Source organism: Aquarana catesbeiana, linkage group LG03 (genome assembly GCF_042186555.1).
Source record: "Aquarana catesbeiana isolate 2022-GZ linkage group LG03, ASM4218655v1, whole genome shotgun sequence".
Classification (NCBI taxonomy): Eukaryota; Metazoa; Chordata; class Amphibia; order Anura; family Ranidae; genus Aquarana; species Aquarana catesbeiana.
In genome coordinates this window covers 316,720,680-316,747,456 of record NC_133326.1, presented here as the reverse complement: position 1 = coordinate 316,747,456, position 26,777 = coordinate 316,720,680, and the positions used below count along the sequence as shown (strand labels likewise).

General features: G+C 43.7%; 1 protein-coding gene across 1 annotated transcript in view; it reads right to left on the bottom strand.

Moving 5' to 3' along the window:
* Window positions 1–5,714: 5,714 nt before the first annotated feature.
* The window catches only part of GNPTAB (N-acetylglucosamine-1-phosphate transferase subunits alpha and beta), a 207,394-nt gene continuing 186,331 nt past the window's right edge, over window positions 5,715–26,777 (bottom strand). The window contains exons 20-21 of the mRNA XM_073620327.1: window positions 14,583–14,673; window positions 5,715–11,886 (exon numbers count right to left, since the gene is read on the bottom strand). Of these exons, the coding sequence (XP_073476428.1) occupies window positions 11,809–11,886; window positions 14,583–14,673 (169 nt within the window). The 3' untranslated portion in view covers window positions 5,715–11,808. The remainder of the gene's footprint in view (window positions 11,887–14,582; window positions 14,674–26,777) is intronic.

The window sequence follows — 26,777 nt, the reverse complement described above, 5'->3', positions numbered from 1 at the left end:
AGTGAGTGGGTCAAGTATGGACCAATATTAATTGGACGGTGTGCTGGAGGGAGCCATGGGAGGGAGGCTAAGGGTAGCCACCAGGCCCCAAGTGGCCCACAACAGCAGCTGATATTTCTCATAAGAGTGGGATAAGGGGGCGATGGCTGCTGCTGTATAGTAAGCCTGTAGGTTGGGAACGGATAGGCCACCGTTAATCCTACGAGCAAAAAGCACCTGCTTCTTAATCCTGGGTCTCGTGGGGCCCCAGATAAACTGCAAGATTTTGCACTGATGTATACGGAGGATATGAGAGGGGACCTGGACTGGCAATACCCGGAAATAATAGAGCAGTTTTGGGAGATAGGTCATACGGACGGTTGCAATACTGCCGAACCAGGACAACGGGAGAGTGGACCATGAGGAGAGCATAACCGCGAGTTTCCTAAACAGTAGGGGAAAATTGGCTTGATATAGGCCCGAGTATCTTGGGGTAAGCCGGATCCCAAGGTAGGGTAGTGAATTTAGCCATTGGAAAGAAAAGTTTGACTGCAGGGTTGCTAATTCAGAGGGCAAGAGGTTTATTGACATTGCTTTAGATTTAGCGGGGTTAACTGATAGGCCCGAAAAGGTGGCAAAGATATCCAAAAGAGATAGCAGATTAGGGAGGGTGATTCTAGGATTAGTAATGGTCAATAAGATGTCATCTGCAAACATTGACAACTTATGCGGGATGCCCGCTACTTCCACTCCCGCTATATCCGGATGGGATCTAATGGCTTCCGCCAGGGGTTCAAGTGCTAGAATGAATTTTAGTGGGGAAAGTGGACAACCTTGGCGGGTACCCCTTCTAATAGGGAAGGTATGCGATTCGAACCCATAATATTTCACTTTGGCTTGGGGGGAGTCATAGATAGCAGAGACCCAACTCATAAAAGAGGTGCCAAATCCAAAGTGCTTAAGTATTTGTGTCAGGTAGGGCCAGGACAATGTGTCAAAGGCTTTGTTGATGTCCAATGACAAGAACATTGTTTCTAGGGACCTACTATGAACAATGTGCTGTATTTGAAGAAGACGTCTTATGGCATCACCTGCCTGTCTCCTTGGGACAAAGCCCACCTGATCCTTCTTTATTAGACGTGGACGAAAGGAGTTGAGGCGAGTGGCCAGGATCTTTGTTAATATTTTCAGATCTATATTGATTAGGGAGATTGGCCGGAAGTTAGCCCAAAATGAGTGATCTCTATCTGGTTTAGGGATCATGACAATATTGGCAGTCAACAGGCTGGGTGTGAAGGGGTTACCTTCCCTAACTGAATTATACATATTAGCTAGATAGGGGGCAATGACGTCTGCCATTTTCCGATAATAAAGTGCCGTGAAGCCGTCCGGGCCAGGTCTCTTACCCACCTTCAACTCCTTAATACATTGGAGAACTTCCGAGACCTGTATGGCTCGGTCCATTAGTGATGTATGGGTTTCAGACAGGGAAGGTAAAGATAAATTTGTGAGAAAGGCATCAAGGCCTTGGGTGGAAAGATGGTCTGGCTCTGAGTAAAGTTTAGTGAGGCGATGCCGGAATTCATCCAGGTCTCCCTGGGGGTTACCAGTTAGGGAATTGTGACGGGTGCGAAGAGTAATGGGAGCAAATTTCGGAGTAAAGGTGCGCAGTCTATTGGCTAACATTGCATGTGTTATTTAGCTTTTGCGTACCATTTCTGTTGGGCCCAGCGTAGGGTACGTTCTGCCTCATCAGTCAAACATAAGTCTAATTCTGTGCGGGCCTTATCTAAGAGTGTGCGGTTAGCGGGGGTAGGTGATTGCTTGAAGGTCGTTGATGTGGCCTCCAGTTTTAACTCAAGATCGCGTTGAGCCTTTGCCCTCTCTCTTTTGCGTCTAGACGCTATGCGGATAACATGTCCCCTAAGAACAGCCTTGTATGCTTCCCAAAGTGTGACTGGAGATGAAACTGTTCCTGCATTAAATCTAAAGTATTCGACTGAAGCTTTGTGGATATCAGTAAGAATCCCTTTATAGGATAGAAGAGAGTCATTCATCACCCAGGGAGAGCATTGTGGTTTGCTCAGGAGAGTGACAAACCGTTAAAATAGGGTCATGATCCGACCATGGGGCAGCAAGGATAGAGATTGAGGTGTTTACGGAGAACAAACATATGATCAATCCTAGAGTGAGAATGGTGAGGGTGGGAATAGTGGGTATAGTCCCTACCCAGAGGATGAAGCTCCCGCCAGATATCTATTAAGTCGTGGTTTTGTAGGGAATGTGAAAATGATTTGGCAGCCGGGGAAGGGAGTTTATGGTCCGATGGGTAATTGTCAAGAGAGGGATTCAGAGTCACATTAGAGTCCCCCGCCAGCAGGGGGGTGCCACTTTGGTGAGACTGTAACAGGGAGCAGACTTGGGTGAGAAAAGGCCCTGGGTTTTTGTTTGGGGCATAGTAAGTCAAGATGGTTACCTCATTATCTTGAACAGTGCCTTGCAAAATTAGGTATCCGCTGTTTGGGTCTGCTATTTGTTTACTGCAAATAAATGGAACCGATTTGCGTATGGCAATCATGACACCCCTGTGTTTAGTAGAGGCGTTAGCCAGAAATACATGGGGGTATACCGCCGCGAAATATTTGGGACAAGAGGTTGAGGAAAAATGAGTTTCTTGCAAACATGCAATATCTATTTTTTGTTGTTTGAGATATCTGAAAATCTTAACCCTCTTCTGGGGGAAATTCATGCCCTGAACATTCAGGGAGAGCCAGTGCAGAGTCATGGGAGCAGGGGGGTACTCCTATGCAAATTTCCAGCTGGACACCCCGCGGACCGAGGGGGAGAGGGAAGAAGACAGAGAGGAAAAGGAGCAAGAAAAGAGCAGGAGAGAAGGAGTATGACATGTAAGATGAGTGTAATGAGAAGATCTCGGAATAGAGTAAGCAATGACACTTTAATTGCTTTTGTTTGTGGGCTGTGGGGACCACATTTGAGTAGGACGTTGGCCAAGACAGCCGTCTTAGTCAAGTGCCGACTCATAGGAGGGAGCAGAGGTCCGTCGGGACTACCAGCCTATTACATATTAATACAATCAACTAGAACAATTTGAGCACAGAGTCTAAGAACTTTTGATAACAAAATTAGCAAAACTCAGCTAAAACAGTGTAACTAATCAAATACCTGCGAAACGTAGATAGGTATAAAGGTACAACCAGTCATATCCCCTGCCGCACCCCCCCACCACCTCCTCAAACGGAAACAGAGGAGCAGGGTGCGGAAACAATGGCCCGCGCCGCAGTGGAAAGCCCGTAAAGGCTGTCCCTGCAGCGAAGGCGTCACCCCACCCATACCACGTCGAACCCTGTAAGAAATAAGGATATTAGAGTAAAAACCATCAATGAGTAGAGAAAAAAAATATAGAAATTAAAAAATAAAAGATAAAGGTCTGTCTTTAGACGTGGTTTGTTTTCTGCATGGGAAGGGGCTGGGAGTTTCCTCCAATGTCCGCGTCTCTGTTCCGAACATAAATGTAGCAGTTTACACCCATTACCGTCATCTCACAAATGGGGCGGGTTATAGTGGGGTATCCAACTGTAACACCAAAGCAGAGGACAGAACAAGGTGCAATTAAGACAAGGGGCACGTTTCCAAGCGCACCTGGATGTTCCAGGTGCTAAGCCAGGAGATGAATAAGATGGGTTGACCATGGCCCAGGGTCGGGCAACAAAAAGGGGTCAGGTACCATCAAAATTGCAAGTAAAATAAAGTACCTTCATCCGTTGTTGGATTTGTGGATGCGTTGGTGCTGTAGATCTCGCAGAGCTTGGGATCTGGGATGAGAACGCTGGAAATTTTGTCAAGGGGGCCTGGAGGGTCCCGGTCTAGAAGAGGATGTTGCTTCTGTCTGAGAGGAGGGGAGGTCCAACTGTAGATCCTGGAAGTGGCGTCTCAAATCAGACGGGGAGGTGGCCTGGAATTGGCAACCCGAGTGGGAGAAGGATAACTTAAAGTGGAACCCCCATCTGTATTTGATCTCCTGGGTTTGTAGAATTTGAAGATAAGGTTTGAGGCCCTGCCGTCTGGCCATAGTGACCAGTAAAAGATCAGCAAATAGCTGGAGGGAATTACCCTGAAAAGAGAGAGTTTGCTGTTCCCTTGCAGCCTGTAAAAGTTTCTCTTTGGTGTGCTAATAATGAAACTTAATGACGTCTCTCAGGGGTCCTTCTGTGGGTTTAGGAGCCAGGGATCTATGTATACGATCGAACTCGAGCCTGTCCACAGGGATCTCTGGGGCCAATTCCTGAAAGAAAGCAGTAGCTGTGCGCTGTAGGTCAGTCATAACTTCAGGGATACCACGAATACGTAGGTTGTCTCTGCGGGCCCTATTTTCTGCTTCTTCTAACTTATCTTTCAGGGTCTCGAGCTCCGCTGTCAACTTGTCTACTTCCTCTTCATGTCCCTCCAGCACTGTTGTGGCTAGATCCATGCATTGCTCTAATTGATTGGTGCGGTGGCCTATCTCTTTAAGGCCCCGCACCAAGTCAGAGGAAAGTTTGCGAGATGCCACAGTGATTTCATCTCTCACTATACTACGAAACTTTGCCAGCAGATTATCAGGGTCCATGGGGAGAGGACTCGCCAGGTCTGTGGGGAATTGTTGTAAGCTGTCTGCTGGAGACTCTGGATTCTCATCAGAGAGGTGAGCAGCGTCATCTGGCTCTGGAGGCTCAGGCGCCATGTTGGGTTTCCCTTTGCCTAGGACTGAGGAGGACCTATGGGGCTGCCGGGCTTTTGGTTTGTTTTTCACAGAAAAGGGTACATTACCGGCTAGGTCCAGGGATGATCCGGAGCCCGCAGAGGTGAGTCTGCTGTGTCTCCGCTCACTCTGTACTTTATTAGGCCGGCTTAATGATTCCAGCGGCGTGGAGCGGAGGAATCAGGCAGCCACCTCCTTTGCTTGCGCGCATGCGCCCCCGGGTTTATATCCACTTTAAGCATCAAAAATTCGACTCCTGGTCCTGGAGAAAATTAGCAGTCAGTTGAAAGCTATTCCCCTTGTAGATCATTGGTTGTTAGGATACCAGTGTCTAGAACAGTGATTCTCAGCCAGGGTTCCGTGGAACCCTAGGGTTCCTCCAGAGGTTGCTAGGGGTTTCTTCAGCATTGGGCAATTTCTGCCTCTCAGATAAGTTCCCACTGACACCATTGCTCTTTTTAGCTATCTGTAGGGGGGTAGTTCTTCCCAATGACCACAAGTGTAAGGACCATTCTTCCCACTGACCATCACACTAATTTATCATGAGTTGTAGATTTCTAATTTTTAACAATTTCATGGGTTCCTCTGTGTTGAAAAGGTTGAGAAAGGCTGGTCTAGAAAGTTATAATGGTGCATATTGGAAACCCATGGCTTTGTGTAACTAAAAGGCAGGCTTCACCCACCTGCTGGCTTGTATACAATTTTTGATTATTTTTTAGGCATTTTGCCAAGGCACCCTTATTGAAAAAGGCTGATCTACATGATAAGAAATATCATCATAATTTGTAGGAAGTGATTCGTTTTATCATCATCGGGGGACTCGGTTATGAGACCAGCAATGGAACCCATCATATTGCACAGCACACCTGTCAAAAGTCTAGAAAGAGCTCAATATTATAATTCATTAACAGAATATCCTCAAGTGGGCCACAAAAAAATGAAAAGGCAAATACAATTCAAAAGCACATTAACAAAATAGTTTTCTCAGAAAATTTATTGCATGACATCCTTTGCCATCATTTCTTCCCCCATTATTTACATTTGAACAACTTTTCTATTTACATCTCATATTAAAGTTAACATAGCACAGTTTCATCAATTCCCATCACTGATCTACAGAGATGGGTCATTTAAATGAAGACTTCCACCAAATATTTCACCATTATACACGTAAAGGAGGGAAGCAAGTGTAATCATAATAGCGCAGGGACGGGATGTAAAAAAAAAAAAAAAAAAAAAAAAAAAAAGCTCAAAATTAGTTGACCAACGTATTTTTAGGAACAAAAAAGAACAAGTGAAGCCAAAGCGATACCATTTATTGAACCTGATTTTTTAAAAAAAGCTAGCTTTTGAAGCAGAGATTTCTTCATCAGGCAAAGTACATCCTGAAAACCACACATTTATATATATATATATATATATATATATATATATATATATATATATATATATATATATATATATATACACATACAAAAAAGTGCCCATTACAATTATGCCCGATGAAGAATCCTTTTTCATAGGCTTGCATTTTAAGGGAGGCCTCCAGTCAGGATTAAAATTGTCAGTATACTAACATGAAGTTATTTATATTTGGACTTTTTGTTTGGATGTATGACAGCTACTGCTAAATGGAACAACATTTTGTTCTATGGCTCATTTGCTGTGCAGAACCCTACACTGCCTTAGACATGCATCATTTACTGTTCCAGGGACAAAACCGTTAAGTGACACTTTTTTTTTTTTTCTTCCAAACAATACATTCAAAAGGAAAAACAAACAGCTATCGCACGCTTATAAACTGTATGGTTTTTTCCTGACTGGCCTCAGGTGATACACAAAGCTGAAAAAAAAATCCTATTTAGAGCGGACCTTCAGTCATTTTTTTCATCTATTAAATCTTCTGCCCTTGTGGTTTTAACTTTGGATAGTAAAACATTTTTTTCTGCTAATAAATACCTTATACAGCACACTTCCTGTTTCTTGTCTGGTAAAAAGCCTAGGCTTATGACATCATGCACAGCTCTCTCTCTCACTCACTCTCCTGAGAGTTTACCAGGAAGGGAGGGGGATGAGTCATAAGAGGGCCAATGAGAGCTGCAGGGCTGCAGAGCTAGAGGTGTACCCCTGTGTGTATGTGTAAATCTAGAAAGTGAACAGGCAGCTTCAGCTGCCCACAGTTAAAATGGATGCAGCCAGACTCAGTGGAGGGAGATTTCTGCAGCATATTAGGCAAGTACAGAATCACAGTATATATAAAATAATATGCAAAGTGGTTGGAGGGAAGCTTCAGAATTGCAAAGATGTATAGACACTATAGAGGGATATGCTTTGTTCATATTCCATGTCTGAGGTTTACAATCACTTTAAAGGGGTTGTAAACCCTTGTGATTTTTCACCTTAATGCATTCTATGCATTAAGGTGAAAAACCTCTTGTGATGCTGCAGCCCTGCAGAGCCCCCCCTTTTACTTACCTGGACCAAGTCTTTCCAGCGACAGGGATGAGCACTCTAACTCCAACCGGTGTCTCGGGCCCTGATTGGATAGATTGATAACAGCGCACCCATTGGCTCCTGCTGCTGTCAATCAAATCCAATGATACGTGACCTGGGGCCAAGTCCTGCTGTCTGTGTCAATGTATGCAGCAGCAGGACATGGGAGCGCGCCCGCACAAGTGCCCCGAGGGAGAGCGTCTCTCCAACGGGGCACTCGAGAAGAGGAGAACCCAGGAGCGCTGCTGAGGGACACCAGAAGAGGAGGATCAGGGCCACTCTGTGCAAAACCAACTGCACAGAGGAGGTAAGTATGACATGTTTGTTTTTTTTTGTTTTTTTAAAAGGGAACCTTTAGATATCCTTTAAGTCTCTTGAGTCAGTCAATAATTGGTATCACTTTTATCAACATCTGTCATGAGACAAGTATGGGGACTGCCATTGCTGGCCTCATTCTGAAAATGATGCTTGCCTGGCTGTTACTAGTCTGTGTCAAAGTGGGAAAAAGCATTTAGCAGATTACAGATCTGGTCAAAAGTTTTGTGACTGACACAAACATTCATTTTCACAAAGTCTGTTGCCTCAGTTTTTATGATGGCAATTTGCATATACTCCAGAATGTTATGAAGAGTGATCAGATAAATTTACAATTAATTGTAAAGTCCCTCTTTGCCATGAAAATGAACGTAAACCCAATAAAACATTTCCGCCCTGACACCAAAAGACCAGCTGACATGTGCGTGATTCTCTCGTTAACACAGGTGTCAGTGTTTACGAGGACAAGGATGGAAATCACTCTAATGCTGATTGAGTTAGAACAACAGACTGGAAGCTTTAACCACTTGCCGACCGCCTACTGCAGATGTACTGCGGCAGGTCGGCTCTATTGCATGAGACGACATAACTGTACGTCATTTCATGCAATAAACACTGGGAGGCGATTGGTTGCTGATTGAACACAGGGGATGCCAATCAGCGGGCCCGGTGGACCCGATATCCGCCGGCCACCTGCGATTGTTCCGAGAGAGAAAGAACGGCGTTCTGTCTAAGTAAACAAGGCAGATTGCCGTTTTGACAGGGGAGAAGATAGAGATCAGTGTTCCTGCTAAGCAGGAACACCGATCTCTGTCTTCATCCAGTCAGAGCAACTTCCACACAGTTAGCAAGCACCCCCTAGGCACACATTTAACCCTTTGACCTCCCCTGATGTTAACCCCTTCCCTGCCATTGTCATTAGTAGAGTAAGAGTGCATATTTTTAGCACTGATCACTGTAATAATGTCACTGGTCCCCAAAAAAGTTTCAAAAGTGTCAGTTAGGTGTCTGATTTGTCCGCCGCAATGTTGCAGTCCCGCTAAAAATTGCTGATCGCCGCCATTACTAGTAAAATAAAAAAAAAAGAAAGAAAAATGCCATAAAAATATCCCATAGTTTGTAGACACGATAACTTTTGCACAAACCAATCAATATACGTTTATTGGGATTTTTTTACCACAAATATGTAGCAGAATACATATTGGCATAAATTAATGAAGAAATTAGAGTTTTTACATTTTTTTATTGGATATGTTTTATAGCAGAAAGTAAAAAATATTATTTTTTTTTTTTAAATGTCGCTTTTTTTTTTGCTTATAGCGCAAAAAATAAAAAAACGCAGAAGTGATCAAATACCACCAAAAGAAAGCTCTATTTGTGGGAAAAAAAAGGACATCAATTTTATTTGGGTACAGCATTGCACGACTGCGCAATTGTCAGTTAAAATAATGCAGTGCCGTAACGCAAAAAAATGGCCTGGTCATTAAGGGGGTAAAACCTTCCTTCTTGCTGATGTGGCTAAAAGAAGGGTGGTGCTTAAAAGCATTGTTCTTCCTGTGTTAACAATGGTTACCAGCAAGGAAACACGTGCAGCGCGGTCATCATTGCTTTGCACAAAAAGGGATTTGCAAGCAAGGATATTGCTGCTACTAAGATCGCACCTAAATCAACCATTTATCGGATCATGAATAACTTCAAGGAGAGAGGTTCAATTGTTGTGAAGAAGGCTTCAGGGTGCCCAAGAAAGTCGAGCAAGCGCCAGGATCATCTCCTGCAGTTGATTCAGCTGCGGGATCGGGGCACCACCAGTGCAGAGCTTGCTCAGGAATGGCGGCAGGCAGGTGTGAGTGCATCTGCACGCACAGTGAGACTTTTGGAGGATGGCCTGGTGTCAAGAAGGGCAGCAAAGAAGCCACTTCTCTCCAGGAAAAACATCAGGGACATACTGATATTCTGCAAAAGGTACAGGGGTTGGACTGCTGAGGACTGGGGTAAAGTAATTTTCTCTAATGAATCCCCTTTCTGATTGTTTGAGGCATCCGGAAAAAACTTGTCCGGAGAGGAAAAGGTGAGGGCTACTATCAGTACGGTGTCATGTAAAGCATCCTGAGACCATTCACGTGTGGGGTTACTTCTCAGCCAAGGGAGTGGGCTCACTCACAATTTTACCTAAGAACACAGCCATGAATAAAGTATGGTACAAAAACGTCCTACAAGAGCAACTTCTCCCAATCATCCAAGAACACTTTGGTGAGGAACAATGCCTTTTCCAGCATGGTGGTGCACCTTGCCATAAGGCAAAAGTGATAACTAAGTGGCTTGGGGAATAAAACATTGAAATTTTGGGTCCGTGGCTAAGAAAATCCCCAGACCTTAATACCATTGAGAACTTGTGGTTACAAAGAAAAATGTAAAATAATGCATTTGGGTGGCAAAAATATGAATGCAATCTATACACTGGGGGGAGAACCTCTGGGGAAATCTAGGATAGAAAAGGACCTGGAGGTCCTAGTAGATGATAGGCTCAGCAATGGCATGCAATGCCAAGCTGCTGCTAACAAAGCAAACAGAATATTGGCATGCATTAAAAAGGGGATCAACTCCAGAGATAAAACGATAATTCTCCCACTCTACAAGACTCTGGTCTGGCTGCACCTAGAGTATGCTGTCCAGTTCTGGGCACCAGTCCTCAGGAAGGATGTACTGGAAATGGAGCGAGTACAAAGAAGGGCAACAAAGCTAATAAAGGGTCTGGAGGATCTTAGTTATGAGGAAAGGTTGCGAGCACTGAACTTATTCTCTCAAGACTCGTCGCCACTCATTAAAATTAGAAGAAAGGAGATTTAACCTTAAACTATGTAGAGGGTTCTTTACTGTAAGAGCGGCAAGAATGTGGAATTCCCTTCCACAGGCGGTGGAGCATCGATAGCTTCAAGAAACTATTAGATTAGCACCTGAATGACCACAACATACAGGGATATACAATATAATACTCACACATAATCACACATAGGTTGGACTTGATGGACTTGTGTCTTTTTTCAACCTCACCTACTATGTAACTATGTAATCCTCAAGATTCGGGTGAACAAAAAAACCCTGACAAATTCTGACAAACTCCAAGCATTGATTATGCAAGAATGGGCTGCCATCAGTCAGGATGTGGCCCAGAAGTTGTTTGACAGCATGCCAGGGTATATTGCAGAGGTCCAGAAAAAGAAGGGTCAACACTGCAAATATTGACTCTTTGCATAAGCTTATGTAATTGTCAAAAAAAGCCTTTGACACTTATGAAATGCTTGTAATTATATTTCAGTATACCATAGTAACAACTGACAAAAATATCTAAATAAAAAAAAAACAGAAGCAGCAGACTTTGTGAAAATTAATATTTGTGTCATTCTCAAAACTTTTGGCCACGGCTGTAGAGTCCACATTTCTCGTCTAGCCTTGTTTTAGGTCTGTGACTCAGAATGAATTGAAGCCTATGTATCAGCCAGCCAGGCAAGTAGCATTTTTAGGAGAGGTCAGTAAGGGCAGCTTATATCATATCATATTGCTAACCTTGTATGACATTCTGATGCTCAAAAATGATAATATGCTTAACTAGAAGTGCATTTATGAGGGCAAAAGAAACACCTGATTACAGAGCAAACCCAACACCCCTAACACAATTAGTCTAGCATTAGGACAAAACATGTATTATCTGTACATAGGCACTTGACTGGTTATTTACACACATAAAAGAAATACATTCATAAGTCACACAATTCTGATATCCATATCTGTTTTGAAGATTGCAGAACACATTTAATTCATTTAAAACACGTGTAAAACAGTCCAAAAAGGAGTGCTGGAAGCAAGGTTTAAATATGTAACCAAAAATATGATTTGATTTGCCCACGCCGAGCTGTCACTTCTAATGACACATCATCATCTTTCTGTGTTGTCATTTCATAATCCTTTGGTTTTAAAGGTCAGATGTTCAAAGCAGTAGCTGACCTATAGGTTAGATCCTCACAGATTATATTACAGTGTCACCAATAATCTGCATTCACACACACCTAGGCCTCTTGCAGAATTTGCAGGATGAACATCCCATTAAATAATACTTAAGTAAAACCACCTCATAGCAGCCAGAATACTTATTATTGGAGTCATCAATGAATTAATCCGAGTCATTTATCTTTTGATATAAGATGCTGATATGACTCTGTCCTTCATTCACTTATGAGGTAGTTTGGTATTGAATTAGTCCTGTTTCACACTTTACTTCTCTCTGTGGTCCCTTCAGGCTGCATTCTCCTCCTGGGAAAAAGCTTTCTTTTTAGTGCAATCAACTGTAAAATAAAAAAAAAATAAAAAAAAATATATATATATATATTTATGGTTGTGGCCCTATCACCGAGACACATATGGATCACAAACACACAACAAGACTTACAACATAAATAGACCTGAAGTGTGCCTTGGTGGTCTGGTCGGTATGCCAAGAAAGGAGGGCATACCCAAGATAAGTAATGGGTAGTTATGGAGAAGGATGTGCTTAGAAGTGCCCTGAATATGGGAAGGGCGGGAGGGTATTGCGCAAAACACCCCCCCCCCCCCCCCCGGGCTCCTCTCATAAATTAAGGCCACCATACTGGCCTTCTTTATATATATATATATATATATATATATATATACTGTTATCATTAAAGTGTTTTGTGTGCTTAATTAAAAAAATAAAATAAACTTGTTGATCCTGTGAGAAATTCAGAGCTTGCAGTATCAGCCCTACCCATTTTCCATTTGTAAACTACAGACCACCTCCCCCTATAATATGGAAAAGAGGAGGCGGGAGGCATTTGTAGTCTTAAACCACTTTCTGTTCTAGTTAATAAAGCTGCCCCTCTACCAATACAGAACACCGAGTGAGAGCTGTCACTTTAGGAAAAATAAAACAACAAATGCAGCCAACACATCTAATGACTGATCAGCTGCAATATACACCAATTAGCCATAACATTATGACCACTCACCATACCCCATCAAGGCATGGATTCCACTAGATCTCTGAAGTTATGTTGTGGTAACTGGCACCAAGCTAGAGTTATAGGGGTATACAGGACTCCTGTAACATCTGTGAGTCTGAATCTGAGGTTGCATTCACATCTAGGCAGTTCTTAATGGAAAAGTGCATTTTTTTTTTTTACTATAGGGGAATAGCAGCAAACATAGAACTGTCATACAAGCTAATCAAGCTTGTTCATCTTTCTCCCATAAAAATTTATGTAAATATTAGTGTAGTGTAACAACACGTGCATTACGCATAACTTCATGCATTTTCACAATAGAAAGTGTTTTATATGTGTATTTTAAACATTACTGCAACAAAAAAGAGGAATTTTGAGTTACTTGTAAATTCCATATCTTGGAGTACAGCACAGGACACAGGCAAAGTATTCATAGACCTTGGCTTGTACCTTTAGGTGTTTGGACACTGGCAACATTTTTAAGGACAGAACCCCGGGTCGCCTGCCCTATAAGCCTACCCTACTCCATGGGTCCTCCGTTTTTTGGTCAAGCAATGTAGAGTAATTGGAGAATGGAAGGGAATGTGGCCTGTACCATAAGATATGGAATTTACAGATACGTCAAAAATCCGCTCATCTTAATTGTACAGTACAGGACATAGGCAAAGTATTCATAGACCCTGTAATGGCTCCAAGCATTGAATGAGAAGGATGGGCAACAACTGGGCAAACAGAACTTTGCCAACTGGCCCAACAACAAGGGTCAAAAGACCCAATGTCAGAGTGCCTCTGCAAGAACCTTGTGGCAATGTTGCAGAGCCATCTGAACTTTCCACGTGTTGTGTAATCAACCTGCTGAAAATAGTGACACGCGGGGGGGAGAAAAAATGTTTCCCAGCTTCCTCCAATACAGCCTCAGTGTTCTCATCATTCCATTCTGTGTCTGCCCCGTGTAGGGCAAACATATCGGGATCGGACTCAGGTGTAGGGAAGAGGCATGGCGTTTTTGAGTCCTGAGGGAAGAGGACTGTATTAAGGATGTTAATTGTCCAAGAAATTGGGACATGGATGTCTGCCTTTGTCAAATAGGTTGCTTGTTGTGTGTCTGATATAGAGCTAGAATTGGATGCAGAGATTGATTGTAAAGTTCTTGCGCCATGCAAGGGGCCTATTATCACTCTGAGATTGAGTGTTGTGTGGGCCTTCGGCAGAGCTAATGTTCACCTTTGGCAGAGTAAATGTTTGGTTTTACTCCCTTTCGCCTGGTATCCGCTATAACTACGTGTGAGGTATTCCCCTGTGGAGTACTCACACAGTGAGGTGTGGAATACAGGGTAATCATTTCCAGAGAAAAAAAACCACAGTAATCTACAGGGTGTAGACCATCCTGTAGCGAATCCTCATAGAAGGGTCAGGAGGAAGTGCCTGAGTATCATATAAGGGGTCTAGGCAAACATGACATTAAATGTGTGACCTATGGTGCGACATATTACCTGGTCATTTACCAGAGACTAAGCTCTGAGTGGGTGACTTTTAGTGCCAGATTTGAAAAATGCTGGATCCAGTGCCCTAAGAAACATTAAAGGATGTCCCCACAGTGTGGCATAGAGGTACAGCTCCTGAGGTCTAATAAGGTTTTTCTGAACCGCATGCATTGCTTCTTATTGTGGCATTAGAAGGCAGTGAGGAGTTGATTGAAGAGTTTGAGGATAAAATAATAAAGGAAACTAAAACAGCTGTTTAAGCCAAGAGTGGTTTCTTTGTGAAATAGAAGAGGTCCATCACCTTAGGGCACAAGCAAAAAATGGAGGATTTACAAAGTGGGGTTGGGGGTAAAGGAGGGGCACACAGGGGGAATGTCTTTAATGGCTTTGCCAGTGTCCAATCTCTTGAAAATACAAGCCTATAACCCAGGGTCCATGAATACTTTGCTTATGTCCTGTACTGTATGATTAAGATAAATTATTTCTGTTAAATTAATCAAAAAAAGAATTTAGCAGCACTAGAACAAAAAAAATTACCTGTTCAGCAAAAAAGGAGATGACTGTAAACACAATCAATGTGGCCAATACACAATGTGTCCAGAACTTAAGTTTGTCTCTGTAACTCCTCCTAAAAAAAAAAAAAATTTCTATTAATATTTTATATAAAAAAGGTTGCAAACAAATTTACATACACACACAGTGAGTAAACTGCACAATCTTATCAATTCCAGGCACAAAGTGAAAGCAATAAATGGGCCAAATAACCTTAAACTTTTTTATGTGTCACATTTTCCTGCTGTGCTCCCATTAGGGAAATTCACCTTCTCTTTTTGTCATGGTGCAAATTGATGGAAAATCTAACATATCGAGTTGTCAGCAGATCAGGAATAGAGAGAATGGAAAGACAAATGCACAGAAAACCTTCTTAATGGCAAAAAAGTTTTCTCTAATTCCTACTCTATTCAAAATAAAAAATGACTTTAAATATATTTTGAGTTATTTGTAATCTCCTACTACTAGTATCCAGAGATCACCCCACAAATTCTTGTGTAACCTCTTCTCTAAACTTCGCAAATCATCATATTTCAACTTTTACGACAGGTTTGATCCTGAATGATAGCTAGGAAAAACTGTTTAGTTCTGCCCTTTTTTTTATGTCTGGCTTTCTACATGTTAAAGGGAATTCTTCTCCTGCACCACAAGTAACAGTTCTCAGATCATCAGGTTATAGACAAAAGTGTTTGAGATAAATAAGTTAGAGCAATATTGGATTAAAAACTGAATACCCACCTGAGCTCCAGAAGATTTTATCCCCCTTCATGACCAGGCCATTTGCTATTTAGCTATTTTAACTGGTAATTGCATGGTCATGCAATGCTGTACCCAAATGAAATTTATATTGTTTTTTTTGTTTTTTTTTTTTGGTGATATGTAATCACCACTGGGTTTTTTATTTATTATTATATAAACAAAAAAGACAAAAGGTTAAAAAAAAAAAACAATATTTTTTACATTTTGCTATAAAACATATCAAATAAAAAAAAATAAAAAATCTAAATTCTTTATAGATTTAGGCCAAAATGTATTCTGCTACATGTCTTTGGTAAAAAAACCAAAAAAAAACAAATAGGCCTATATAAGTTGGTTTGCGTGAAAGTTATAGGGTCTACAAATGATGGTATATACAGTGGGGACAGAAAGTATTCAGACCCCCTTAAATTTTTCACTCTTTGTTATATTGCAGCCATTTGCTAAAATCAAGTTCATTTTTTTCCCCATTAATGTACGCACAGAACAACATATTGACAGAAAAACACAGAATTGTTGACATTTTTGCAGATTTATTAAAAAAGAAAAACTGAAATATCACATGGTCCTAAGTATTCAGACTCTTTGCTCAGTATTTAGAAGAAGCACCCTTTTGATCTAATACAGTCATGAGTCTTTTTGGGAAAGATGCAACAAGTTTTTCACACCTGGATTTGGGGGTCCTCTGCCATTCCTCCTTGCAGATCCTCTCCAGTTCTGTCAGGTTGGATGGTAAACGTTGGTGGACAGCCATTTTTAGGTCTCTCCAGAGATGCTCAATTGGCCCAGTCAGGGCTCTGGCTGGGCCATTCAAGAACAATCACGGAGTTGTTGTGAAGCCACTCCTTCGTTATTTTAGCTGTGTGCTTAGGGTCATTGTCTTGTTGGAAGGTAAACCTTAAGCCCAGTCTGAGGTCCTGAGCACTCTGGAGAAGGTTTTAGTCCAGGATATCCCTGTACTTGGCCGCATTCATCTTTCCCTCGATTGCAACCAGTCGTCCTGTCCCTGCAGCTGAAAAATCACCCCCACAGCATGATGCTGCCACCACCATGCATCACTGTTGGGACTGTATTGGACAGGTGATGAGCAGTGCCTGGTTTTCTCCACACATACCGCTTAGAATTAAGGCCAAAAAATAGGATTTTTTAAAACAGCTTACCTGTAAAATCCTTTTCTTTCGAAGGACATCACGGGACACAGAGCCACAGTAATTACTGATGGTTTATATAGGTATCACTGGTGATTGGACACTGGCACACCCTATCAGGAAGTTCAACCCCCTATATAATCCCTCCCCCTTGCAGGGATACCTCAGTTTTGTAGCCAAGCAATATAGTGTATTAGAAGAGGGGCGGGACCTCTGTGTCCCGTGATGTCCTTCGAAAGAAAAGGATTTTACAGGTAAGCTGTTTTAAAAAATCCTACTTTCTTTCTCGAACATCACGGGACACAGAGCCACAGTAATTACTGATGGGATGTCCCAGAGCAATGCTACCTGAGGGGGGGAACCACGACCCAGTAGGGTGCAATCAGACCTGAGGACCCTGTACCGCTGCCTGCAGCACACTATGCCCAAAGGCGATATCCTCATGCCTTCTCACATCCACCTGATAGAATCTGATGAATGTATGGACTGAAGACCAGGTTGCGGCCTTGCAGATTTGAGCCATAGAGGCCCGGTGATGCACTGCCCAAGAAGCACCAATAGCCCTTGTGGAATGTGCCCTGATCTGAAACGAAGGAATCTTCTGTTTCAAACCGTAAGCTTGAATGATCAATGGTCGAATCCATTTAGAAATGGTAGCTTTTGACGCTGCCTGTCCTCTATTGGGACCCTCTGGCAGCACAAACAAAACATCCGTCTTGCGGATCTGAGCAGCTGCCTCTAGATAGGCCTTAACTGCTCTTACTACATCCAACGAATGTAGGGATCTCTCTTCCGGAGAACAGGGATCTGGAAAAAAGGAAGGTAGAACAATGTCTTGGTTTAAATGAAAATCAGAAACCACCTTCGGTAAAAAACTAGGATGAGGGCGTAGTACCACTCTATCCTTGTGTATAATCAAATAAGGCTCCTTACAGGAAAGAGCTGCTAATTCTGATACTCTTCTAGCAGAAGAGATGGCCACCAGAAAAATTAACTTCCTTGTCAACAAGACCAAAGGAATCTGACTTATTGGTTCAAAAGGCTGTTTCTGTAACACAGCCAGGACCAAGTTCAAGTCCCAGGGGTTTAGGGGCGCTCTAACCGGAGGATTAATACGCATCACCCCCCGCATAAAGTTTCGGACCAAAGAATGCGAAGCAAGTGGCCGCTGAAATAATACTGATAAAGCAGAGACCTGGCCCTTGATGGTACTCAAGGCCAGCTTCATCCCTAATCCTAATTGTAGAAAATCAAGAATTCTACCTATGACATATTTCCTGGGATGCCAACCTCTGGATTCACACCAGGTTATATAAGCTTTCCAGACTCTATGATAAATCATCCTGGAAGCTGGCTTCCTTGCATTAATCAAGGTAGATATGACAGGACCTGAGAGCCCACGACTCTTCAGAACGTGGGTCTCCATAGCCAAACCGTCAAATTGCGCTTTTTTAAGGCAGGATGGAACACTGGACCTTGAGATAACAGGTCTGGGCGTACCGGTAGGGTCCACGGGGAACCTACTGTCATCCTTACTATTTCTGCATACCAAGTCCTTCTGGGCCAAGCGGGGGGCCACCAGAAGTACCGACTTCCTTTCCTGCCTGATCCTGCGAAGGAGTCGTGGTAGTAGCAGAATAGGCGGGAATGCGTAAATCAGTGAGAACTGATGCCACGGAATCACCAACGCATCCGTCCCGCATGCAAGAGGATCTTTTGTCCTTGCCACAAATCTGTCTATCTTTTTGCTGAATTGGGATGCAAAGAGATCTACATCTGGAACCCCCCATCTTTGGCATATGGCCCAAAAGACGTCGGGATGCAGAGACCATTCCCCTGGAAGTAAATGCTGGCGACTTAGATAGTCCGCCTGCCAATTCTCTATTCCCGGGATGAAAACTGCCGATATGCATGGCACATGCATCTCCGCCCAGACTAAGATCTGGTTCACCTCCTTTTGAGCAGCTCGGCTCCGGGTGCCTCCCAGATGATTGACATAAGCCACTGCTGTGGCATTGTCGGACTGGATCCTGACCGGACAACCCTGTAGCCTGATAATCCAGGCTTTTAGAGCTAGATGTATCGCCCGGATCTCCAGAATGTTGATGGGTAAGGTCCTCTCTGTCTTGGACCATACCCCTTGGACCGCAGCCTGTTCCAGAACTGCTCCCCAACCTCACAGACTGGCATCTGTTGTTACCACCGTCCAGGTAACCGGTAGAAAGGATTTCCCCTTCTGCAGTTTTTCGGGTCTGAGCCACCAATTGAGGCTCTGACGCACCGCATGCGACAGGTGCATCGGAAAGTCTAATGCCTGAACCTTCTTGTTCCAGGTCGACAGAATACTGTGTTGCAGCATTCTTGAGTGAAACTGAGCATAGGGAAATGCTTAGAATGAAGACACCATCTTCCCTAGTAGCCTCATACAAAGGCGGACTGAGGGACCCTTCTTGGTCCTTACTGCCAGAATTAGCTCTCTTAAAGCAGCGATCTTTGCCTGGGGTAGAAATATTTTCTCCTGGCTTGCATCTATAATCAGACCTAAATACTCCAGTCTTCTTACTGGTTTTAGGAAAGACTTTTCTAAGTTGAGGATCCAACCCAGGTGTTCTAGATACCTGACTGTGGTCCTCAAGTTTCCATTCAAAGAGGCTACCGACCGGTCTATCAAGAGCCGGTCATCTAGGTATGCTATGACAGCTATACCCTGAGCCCTTAATCTGGCCAGAGGAGGAGCCAAGATCTTTGTGAACACTCGAGGTGCAGTGGCTATCCCGAAAGGCAGAGCCACAAACTGGAAATGGCGCCCTCCTACCTCGAAGCGCAGAAACTTCTGATGAGCAGGAAAAATGGGCACATGCAGATCTGCATCTCTGATGTCTATTGATGCCAGAAATTCTCCTCCCTGCATGGTGGGAACTACTGTTCGAATTGATTCCATGCGGAAGAAAAGAATCCTTAGGAATCGTTTCAGATCCCTTAAGTCCAGAATGGGCCTGACATCCCCATTTGGCTTTTGGACCGTAAAAAGGTTGGAATAGAAGCCCAATCCCTGGTCCTTTGCGGGAACTATCATAATGACCTCCTGCGACAAAAGTCGCTCTAACGCTAGAAGGAGCGACTGCTTCTTCTCTGGGTCTCTGGGGACATTTGATCTGAGGAACCGAGGAGAGGGGAATTCCTGAAACTCCAGCTTGTACCCTAAGGTTACCGTGGAGATTACCCATCTGTCCTGGAAATCCTCCTGCCAGAGCTCTGAGAACTGTCGCAGTCTTCCCCCCACTCGAGAGAGCGGGGGCGCCCCCTCCTGCAGAGGTCTTAGTGTTTTGCCTAGTAGGCTTCTTCCCCCAGGACTTCTTTTGTCCCTGGACCCCGATGGAGGCGGCCGTCGAGACTGCCTGGAGGCTGAAGCCCCCGGCGCTGGGGAAAGAGTCCGTTTGAAAGAGGGACGCTTACTCTTCTTCTTGACAGGTAAGAGAGTGCTTTTCCCACAAGAGATTCTCTTGATATAGTTATCCAAGTCCACTCCAAACAACTTTGCACCACGAAATGGAAACCCAGCCAGTAGCTTCTTACATGGTGCTTCGGCTGACCAATTTTTCAACCATAGGATTCTACGTATATGCACCAACCCCAGTGAAAGACGGGAGGTTTGCACGATAGAATCTCTAATGGCGTCAACCACAAAGCATAAGGCCGCTGGAAGGTTAGCAAACCCCTGGGCCTGCTGTTCAGGTAATACTTTGATGACCTGCTTAACATGGTCTCTTAAGTATTGACAGACTCCAATCGCTGCTACTGCAGGTTGAGCCACTGATCCTGCTAAGGAGAAAACATCCTTCAATAGGGATTCCATCCTTTTATCTACAGGATCCCTGAGCATCTGAGCATTGTCTACAGGACAAGTCAGGCTATTATTTACAGAGGAAATGGCGGCATCAATAGCCGGTATTCCCCACATTTTAATAAACTTTTCTTCCATCGGATAAAGTGTTGAAAACTTTCTCGGCGGAACAAAACGTTTGTCTGGGTGATCCCACTCAGAATAAATGAGTTTTTCAAGTAAATTATGAACAGGAAAAGCATGTGCTGCTTGGTAAGGTTTCAGAGACCCAAAAGCAGAAGAGGATTCTTTAGCAGTTTCAGGTGGGGGCAACTTAAATGTGGACCAATCCAGTGAGGATCTGCACTAAGACTTTCTCCTCTTGGGAAGTCGCAGAGGGTCCTTCTCCACCTGATTCCTCTGAAGAGGAATTATCCATCCTATCCTGATCCTCTGAAAGGGATTCATCTCCTTTATCCCAGAGCTCCTCTGTCTGAGGGTCTTGGGGAACAGAGGAAGGCCTAGTGCGCTTTCTTTTACTGGGTGAAGACGTAATCATGGCCATTAATCTTTCCTCTAGACCAGGGGTCTCAAACTGGTGGCCCTCCAGCTGTTGCGGAACTACAAGCCCCATCATGCCTCTGCCTGAGGGAGTCATGCTTGTAACTGTCAGCCTTGCAATACCTCATGGGACTTGTAGTTTCGCAACAGCTGGAGGGCCGCCAGTTTGAGACCCCTGCTCTAGACCATTATTGGTTGAGGAAAAAACCTCTTGTGTAATATATACAGGGGCTGAAGTGCCAGAAGCAGGTGTAGCCCCTGACCCCGATGGCTCTCCCTGGCCCATCTTTAGGGGGGGAGGATGCTGCCGACAGGGGGCCCTCAGAACCTGAACGAGATCCCCTAGTGTCTCTGGTTCCTGGGGTGCTTGAACCTCTTCTACCCATAGTGCAAAGCAACAAGGTGTGAGGTATACAAATGAACACTGCCTGCTGAGCGATGTAGTCTGGCTGAAAGCCTTGCTACCCAATGCTCAGTCTGGTGTTACTTCAGTAAATGCTGCCTAGGAGAATGCCTGTGTCCCACCTTACATGCATTTACCTTAAAGGAGAAAAACCGTCAGAGACTGGGGCCTCCTACGAATAGGGGGATCCAACAGTTCTGGGACCGTAAAGCACCCTGCCAGAAATTAGGAAGTTTAAAGCCATTTTCTGATCTGCGGGGTCCAGCTCTCTAAAAAGAGAAGCGTTACGGGTAAAACCTCGTTTCTTCGGACACGAGGCCCGGGTACCATTCAATTCGGCCATGAAAAGACACTTTGAATGGATCCGGTTCGCCTGGCTTGCCCCAGTATAGGATCTTAGAATATTCCCTTTGGAGCTCAGCACAGGACATCTTTACACGTCCATCACCTAAGACACTATATTGTTTGGCTACAAAACTGAGGTATCCCTGCAAGGGGGAGGGATTATATAGGGAGTTGAACTTCCTGATAGGGTGTGCCAGTGTCCAATCACCAGTGATACCTATATAACCCATCAGTAATTCCTGTGGCTCTGTGTCCTGTGATGTTCGAGAAAGAAAGTTCTATCTTGGTCTCATCAGACCAGAGAATCTTATTTCTCACCATCTTGGAGTCCTTCAGGTGTTTTTTTTAGCAAATTCCATGTGGGCTTTTACATGTCTTGCACTGAGGAGAGGCTTCCGTCGGGCCACTCTGCCATAAAGCCCTAACTGGTGGAGGGCTGCAGTGATGGTTGACTTTCTACAACTTTCTCCCATCTCCCGACTGCATCTCTGGAGCTCAGCCACAGTGATCTTTGGGTTCTTCTTTACCTCTCTCACCAAGGCTCTTCTCCCCCGGTAGCTCAGTTTGGCCAGACGGCCAGCTCTAGGAAGGGTTCTGGTCATTATGGAGGCCACTGTGCTCTTAGGAACCTTAAGTGCAGCAGAAATTTTTTTGTAACCTTGGCCAGATCTGTGCCTTGCCACAATTCTGTCTCTGAGCTCTTCAGGCAGTTCCTTTGACCTCATGATTCGGATTTGCTCTGACATGCACTGTGAGCTGTAAGGTCTTATATAGACAGGTGTGTGGCTTTCCTAATCAAGTCCACTCGGTATAATCAAACACAGCTGGACTCAAATGAAGGTGTAGAACCATCTCAAGGATGATCAGAAGAAATGGACAGCAGCTGAGTTAAATATATGAGTGTCACAGCAAAGGGTATGAATATTTAGGACCATGTGATATTTCAGTTTTTCTTTTTTAATAAAATGTCAACAATTCTGTGTTTTTCTGTCAATATGGGGTGCTGTGTGTACATTAATGAGGAAAAAAAAATGAACTTAAATGATTTTAGCAAATGGCTGCAATATAACAGAGTGAAACATTTAAGGGGGTCTGAATACTTTCCGTCCCTACTGTACACTGGAATTGTTATTCATTTCTTTTTTTTTTATACTATATGACTTTTTTTATACTAGTAATGGCAGTGATCAGTGACTTATAGTAGGACTGCGATGGTGCGGCAGGCAATCTGACACTAACAGATGCTGGGGCTGACTAATTGACACCAATACAGTGATCAGTGCTAATAATATACACTGTCACTGTACTAAGGACACTAGCTGGGATGGAGTTAACATATAGGTTTCAATCAAATGGGTTAACTGTGTGCCTAACAATGTTTACTGTGTGTTGTATATGCTGCTTCTACTGAGCGATGTGCCCGTTTTTACTCCCCGCTTTGCAGAGAGAAAAGAAAACTGACACTTTGCTGCTGTTTGTGGAGAGCCCTGTGTTGTTTACCAACACAAGGCTCTCTTCTATCATTTGCTCAGCCAATCAGCGAGTCGCAGCCATAAATTATTGGCCGGGACCAGTTGATCGGGTTGTGCTGCAGGAAATGGCAGTTCGGGTCCCTGTGTGCGTGCATGCGCAAGCAGACCTGGAAGAAAGCTCCGACATACAGGCCCGTACTAGCCACGCAGCCACAAAATATGTACTGCGGGGGGTGGGCAAGTGGATACTGAGCAGCCTGAATGTGCTCAAGGTACATACAGGGAGCACAAGATAAAGCAGCTGTCTAATGTAATAAGCAATTACTAGAACATGAATGCAGTCCAGCTTTGGAGGCCTAATTCTAAGACCCCTTTCACACTGGGGCGGTTTGCAGGCGGTATTGAGCTAAAAATACTGCCTGCAAACCGCCCCTAAACAGCCTCCGCTGTTTGTTCAGTGTGAAAGCCCGAGGGCTTTCACACTGAAGCGGTGCGCTGGCAGGACGGTGAAAAAAGTCCTGCAAACCGCTTCTTTGGAGCGGTGAAGGAGCGGTGTATTCACCGCTCCTGCCCATTGAAATCAGCGCTGTACGAGCGGATTTAACCCTTTTTCGGCCGCCAGCGGGGGTTAAAACCGCACCGCTAGCGGCTGAATACAGCCGCAAAAACGACGGTAAAACAGAGCTTAAAATAGCGCTGTTTTACCGCCGACGCCCCCACCGCCCCAGTGTGAAAGGGGCCTAAAGGTCTGGAAAGATAACTGCTTTTTAGCTTTCTCAGAAATTTGCTGCTACGCATCACCTGCTTTTTCTCCAAATAATACAAGCAGACTTTTCAGCTTTACTCCAACAAACATAAGACATTGGGGTTGATTTACCAAAGGCAAATAGACTGTGTACTTTGCAAAGTGCAGTTGCACTCTGCTATAGCATTTGTTCCAGAGCCTTTTTTTTTTTTTTTTAATTGTCTTTGCATGTGATTGGATATTCTTCACATTAGCATTCTAGGATCTTTCTTACGGTTTCTGCAGCTTATGCCGTGTACACACGGGCGGACTCTTCGGCATCAAAGGTCCGACGGTCTTTCCAACGGACTTTCGTACGAACGGACTTGCCTACACACGATCACACCAAAGTCAGACGGATTCGTACGTGAGGTCGTACGACCGGACTAAAATAAGGAAGTTCATAGCCAGTAGCCAATAGCTGCCCTTGGGTCGGTTTTCGCCTGTCAGACTAGCATACAGACAAATGGATTTTTCAACCAGACTCGAGTCCGTCGAAAAGATTTGAAACATGTTTTAAATCTAAAGTCCGTCTGATTTTCGACCAAAAAAGTCCGCTGCAGGTTCGATGAAGCCCACACACGGTCGGATTGTCCGACGGATTCATTCCGTCGGACTAGTCTGGTCGAAAAGTCCACCTGTGTGTATACGGCATTAGTTTTTTTTTTATCTGTTCCTGCTTAAGCCGGCGCCATGTTTGCGGTTGCCTTCCGATTTCAGCCTCATCTGTACTTCCACCCTTTGCTCTCTGTCAAAGCCAGAATCTCGTGCATGCTCAGTAAAGATTAACCAAGCCTTGTTTTAGTGTGCTAAGTGTGCCATAAGTGAGGGACAAAAAGGCGCGTGCGCGAGTGACGTTATTGAAACAGATATCAGCGATATCTCCTAAACAGCGCAGTTTGTAAAAATTTTAAAGCCACCTACAAGTAAGTGATTGCAAAATGCTTTACATGCGGTAAAGTTGGGCAGGGGACTTAACAACCACTTTAGGCAGACTTGCAAATACAATCTTTTGTCCCTTTAACATTATTAGGCCTTGTTCACACTTGATCAAAATACTGACACTAAACAAACTTGTCTATAGCTTCAGTGTATGTTGTTTAACGCACTTGACAAGTTTTTAACGTGTGTTAAAAACGCACCCCAGATGCCTATTTTTTTTTTCTGTGAACAAGGCCCAACGTGCTGGGACGTGTTTGCAGCACATAAGGCCTTGCTCACAGGAAAAAAAAAACAAAAAAAAAAACAGAGTTTGTTCAGTGTCAGTATTTTGAGCAAGTGAGAACAAGGCCTAATAAGGTTAAAGGGATGAAAGGTTTTATTTGCAAGTCTGCTTAAGCCCCTGTTCACACTGGTGCAATTTGACTGTTCCAAATTGCATGACAAGTCGCACCCCATTGTTGGCAATGGAACTGTTCAAATTGCTGCGACGCATGTTGCAGCAGCTTTGAAAAAAGGTTCCTGCACTACTTTTTGCCGTTTATGGTGCATTACCATAGACTTGAATGGAAGGAATTGAGATGCTTCAACGCCTTCTAAACTTGACATGCAGCTTCATTTTTTAAACTCAGTGTGGCGACATGATGAAAACGCTTTGTTTTGATAATGTGAACAGCTATGTGCCCTGTCCTTATTATCAATTGCAGACTGCTTTACTAGGTGTTTGAGGAGCATTAATAACGTGCCTCTTTTGCCTGCTTTTAAACCCAGTGTAAACAGGACCATTCTACTGGGCCATTCAATCATCTGCCAGTTCAGGTTTCCCGCCCAATGGCTGATAAATACCTGCAGACATCTTCAAACACAGCATTGGTTCTATCAAAGAAATCATCACGCATGCTTGCATCTATATTAGAAGACTTGGATACACCACAGCCTGTACTCTCTCCATTAGGAATGTTTAATTCTCAGCCAAGAGTTTAGAAGGATAGACACCCAAGTACATCCTGGACAACAGTTGTCTCTGGGTACACTTTGCACTCAGAAAGCTGTCTTTTGGCATTGGAAGCACAGCTGGACACATCCCAAAGAATTACAGCTGGTACCTACATTTTAGGAGTCTATTCCATTGTTGGCAATGGAGCAAAATGTTTTCGGGTGACATAAAACGACATGCTTAGATTGGGCACACTTGTCCATCCCTGCCCAGAAGGTATGCAAACCTTCTAAAGAACATTTTCTGTATAAGAAAGGCAAAAAGCATAAGTCTTTTTTTCAGAATGGTCTAAACATTTTGTATTAAGGGACCCAACATCCACTCTAAGTACCAATATGTAACTTTGAGGCACTAAGGTGATATGCTTCTATTGACAATAAAAAAGCTTAAAGTATAACTAAATGCAAAACTTTTTTTTAGTTTTGGAAAGAGTGGAGATGGATTAGAACGCTTGTCAGTTTTTATTGCTGTCTGTGTCCCCTTTAGGGAGATTCACCATTTTTGTCTTGTTTACTATTATCATTGAAAGTGAAAGTAAAAGAAAATCCCAAATTTTGGGTTGTTCCCAGAAAAGTAATAGAGGGGAAATCTTCCAATAGGGACACTAGTTCTGGTGATCTGGGGGTCCCCAAGGAATTCCCTTAAATTGCAGGGATTTCCCCTCACTTCCTGTTTGGCTTTGGGACAGGAAGTGAAGGGAAATCTCTGCATGGGACACAGATGGCAAAAAAAATCTTACAGGTGTTATAACCCTTCCCTTACTCTATCCGAAATGAAAAAAAAAAAGTTTTGCCTATTGTTCTATTTTAAATTTTGGGGGTACTGGCTAAAATGTTAATCCAGTACACATTTTCACCTTTCAACCTAGCTTGAGAACTTTCAAAATGGAAAACCAGATCCCCTAGGTATTAACCACACATTTTTATTTCCCGAAGCCAGCTGTAATAGGCTA